At 61.1% G+C, this 3869-nt stretch overlaps 1 protein-coding gene across 1 annotated transcript in view; it reads left to right on the top strand.

Moving 5' to 3' along the window:
- MDFI (MyoD family inhibitor) overlaps window positions 1–3869 on the top strand; it is a 30497-nt gene that overhangs the window by 24534 nt on the left and 2094 nt on the right. Inside the window, exons 2-3 of the mRNA XM_009638261.1 lie at window positions 674–698; window positions 762–868. Of these exons, the coding sequence (XP_009636556.1) occupies window positions 674–698; window positions 762–868 (132 nt within the window). The remainder of the gene's footprint in view (window positions 1–673; window positions 699–761; window positions 869–3869) is intronic.

The raw sequence follows: 3869 nt of genomic DNA on the forward strand, positions 1-3869 counted from the left end.
CCCCCCGGACACCCTGCCATGGGCCCCCAGCCAGCCTCCAGCCCGCAGTGCTGGCTCTGCAGGAGGTGGTTATGCCTTCTCCTCGCTGGGGTTCTGCAAGGGGGTGTGTGGCACTGGGGTTTATCCCCACCGGGAATAACACAGCTCTTTTTTTGGGTTTTGCTTGCCCCATCGAGGGGGTCCCGCAGGGGCTGCTCCTGTCCCAGAGCAAGCAGGAACGGGAGGGGAGGTGGCAGCTGGCTCCTGCAGGGAAGACAGTGGCCCTTTCATGGGAAGGGGGGATAAAAAATCCAGCGTGAACTGCTGAGTGTAACCAGATCCCCTGGCTTTTTAGAGAAGGAATGTGGGACCTCGGGAAGGTTTTTGGGAGGGTGCTGCCGAACTGCTGGCGTTGCAGCGGGGTGAGCGGCTGCAGAGTGATGCAGCCCTGATGCCCATCCCCAGCAGCCCAAAATCCCTTGCAGGGCTCCAGCTCTTCCTCCCACTGTGTACCCCGGGCTGCAGAACCAACAAGGGCAGCTGGATTTGGCTCATGCCCAAAATCAGAGTCCCAAAGCACCGACCGGCACTGTTAGCAGCAGCTCTGGGTTGCTGTGGGTTTGGGTGACTGGGGTCTCTGCCCTTGGCATGGTGCACCCCAGGGTGCTCATCTCCAACCCTGTTTCTTTTGCAGAGGCGGGCGAGACCTCGCACCCTTCGCCGAGGCAGACGCCAGCGGCACCGTCGGCAGAGCCCCGGCTGCCCACCCGCCCCCCTGCCAGCCCTGCAGCACCGAAGAATGAGAAACCCCTGGAAGATGATGAGTCCCGAAAAGTCCTGACGAAGGGTCCCCGGGCCGAGCTTGCAGGTGCCCCCGAAGCTGTGACATGTGAGTGTTTCCCTCCACGGTGGCACGTGCAGCTCCGGACACCTCCAGGTGCCCATGCTTTGGGCTGCTGCCGTTTAATCAGTAACAGGGCTCATTAAAAAGGCGGGCAGCTGTGGTGGGAAGCTGTCTCCTCCTCCCTCTGCTCTTTCCCACATCAAAGCAAAAGGCTTTAACTGAGCGTGAGTCACCGGGAGCCAGGGAAAGCGAAGGGCGGCGTCCAGCAGCGCCGTGATCCCTCTCGCTGCCCCCGTCCTTGGGATCGGCTGGAGGCAGAGGGGGAGGAGGGCAGGCGGCTGGAGGAGCTCTCAGTCTTGTTGGGGTCCTGCTGGGGTGCCATGGTGGGAAGAGGGACCGGCCCCTTGGGGAAGGAGCCGGCTGCTGTATGGAGCATCCCGAAAGTCACAGCGGGAGAGAGGAGAGCCCCCGGGCAGAACGGGCTCCGTGGTTGCAGCCGTTCGCTGGAGCAAAGGGAGATGGCTCCCGTCGGGACAGCCTTGGCGTAGCCAGGGCAAGGGTGAGGCTGGTGCAAAGCCTGAAGGAGCAGGGGACGAGACAGGCTGGCTGCGCCGAGGCTCTGGTTTTACTGGAGGCAGTGGTGAAGCCAAGCAGCACCTCCCAAAAATGCTGCAGACCTGCCGGTCCCCCCGCCGTGAGAAACACCGGGGTGGGGTCGGGGCAGAGGTGGGAGCCAGGGTGCCCTTGCTCCATTTCCCATTGCAGGGGTGGGAGAGCAGAGCTGGCAGATGCAGGAGACTGGGGGCCAAGCTCTCCTGGATTCACGCCGTCCATCCTTTCCCTGGCTCCCAGCCTGGATCTGAGGGTTTTGCTCCCAGGCTGCCCCTTACACACACAGCCGTTCCCCTTTTCTTGGATGTGAGCGTGCAGCTTTCCTTTCCAAGGGACGTAAAATGGACGGATGCTTCCCAACAGGGAGAAGGAGGGTGGGAACGAGGTTGCAGACTTCGAAGAGTGGGCAGGCGGGGTGGGAAGGGGAGGGGACGGCAAAATGCGGGCGCTCCTGATGGCGTACGTGGAGCGAGGAGAGCGCACGTTTCCTCCAGCAGAGCTCGAGCCCTTGCAAAGCATCTGGGAGCTGGGCCGGCTGCCCACAGACATTCTGCACCTCTGAGTCACGCTGCAGCCTCCTGCACCCTGCATGGTGCAGCCCCACAGCCCCCTCCCCTCCCAGCCCACCCCCCCGGGGGCAGCCGCCCTGTGGGTCCCAAGGCTGGGAGGAACGTGGCATCTGGGCTTGCCTGGGTGCTGGGTGCAGGGAACCCCCCCACCTCCTTCCCCTCTCCTCCCTGGGAAATGCGGTTCGGCTCCCTGCGGAGCATCGCCTCCGGCATCCCTGGCTTTGCAGCCCGCTCCGCACAGTGCATCCCACTGCTGCTGTTATGGGGGGGGTCACCATCGCTTGTGGGGGGCAAATTCCCCCCTTCCGCAGCCCCTGGGGGACACAGTTAGGCTCCCCCATGGGAGGATGAAGGGGGTGATGGTGGCATTTTCGTGCCAGTCTGGCACAGGAGGGACCAGGCAGCAAGGGGCGGTGGGGGGTAGGGTCGTGTCCTTCACCGGTGGTGCCAGGATCGGCGCCCCCAAGGCTCAGCGCTGCTGGTTGAAGCCTGCCGTGGTTCTTCAATAAGTCAGGCAGTTTGGGAGCAACCAAAGTGGGGATTGTGGATTTGGGCTCGGTTTTAGGTGACAGCAGCAGACCCTGCTCAAGCGGCCACAACGTGCCGGTTTGTCCAAGCCTTGTTAGCAGCTTGGGAGGACAAGTTTTGGCAGAGCCGATGGCTGGGGGGGGGGTCAGAGTGGGGCGAGGGCTGCTGTGGTCCGGGCGTCTGCCCATGGAGCCCTGGTGATGCTGCCATGGGGGAACCTGAGCTGGGCCAGCACCGCAGCTGGGCCAGGGAGCATCATCTTGGGTGTGAAACACAAAGTGAATGTGCTGAAGGGTTTTTTGGTCATTTAAGAGCTGAAGGCAGATGCTTTCCCCCAAAGCCCTGGTTTCCCACCCTGGTGCTGGTGGGTGGATGCGGTGGGGGCCATCGCGTGGGCTGGGCCCCCCCACTCCTACCCTGACACCCATGTTCTTAGGGAGTGTTACCCCACCTAAGCCTCAGGTTGAAGCTTTTAGAAGAGCTTTGAGCTCCTGTGAGTTGAAGGCTCTCCTAAAAACTGGAAGCTATTTTTCCTAACGTAGAGGCGGGGGGGGGGGGGGATTACTGGCTGCCTCTCCCTGCCACTTGCTGGAGCCAGAGCGTGATTTTGATTTACAAACAGTTTAATCTGAGGAATGCAGTGAAATGGAGAACACCAAAGCGAGCGAGCACGTTGCAGGCTGATGCAAACCCAGTGCTCAAAGCTGCAGCGTGTTTGCTGCTGTCGGACCTTGCCAGGCCGGGCAGCCCTGGGGCACCGCGGTCGCCCCCCGGCTCCGCGCCAGCTCAGTGCACGCACACAGACACAGGCGGTCAAGGGTGCTGGAGAAAGGTGCATGGGAAGCCAGCTCCCCTCAGGAGTATTTTTTTTGGGGGGGGGGGGTGTCGTGGTTTAACCCAGCTGGCAACTCAGCACCACGCAGCCGCTCGCTCACTCCCCCCTCCCTCAGTGGGGTGGGGGGAGAGAATCAGGAAGAAAAAGAAAAGGTTAGAGCCGTGGGCTGAGACAGACAGTTTAATAAGAGAAAATAATAACAGCAGTAATCATGAGAATGGTAAGAGAATATACAAAATAAGCGATGCACAATGCACTTGCTCACCACCCGCTGACCAATGCCCAGCTTGTCCCGAGCCATGATCACTCCCCAAGCCGCGATCATTCTCCCCGTGACCAACCGACCAACTAACCCCTGCCAAGCCTGATGTTCTATGGTATAGAATATGGTATAATTCTATGGAATAGCCCTTTGGTCAGTTGGGGTCAGCTGTCCTGGCTGTGCCCCCTCCCAGCTTGTTATGCACCTGGGCGAGCAGGAGAAGCTCAAACAGTCCTTGAG

This window comes from Egretta garzetta, unplaced genomic scaffold, assembly GCF_000687185.1.
Source record: "Egretta garzetta isolate BGI_Z169 unplaced genomic scaffold, ASM68718v1 scaffold105, whole genome shotgun sequence".
NCBI classification, from domain to species: Eukaryota; Metazoa; Chordata; class Aves; order Pelecaniformes; family Ardeidae; genus Egretta; species Egretta garzetta.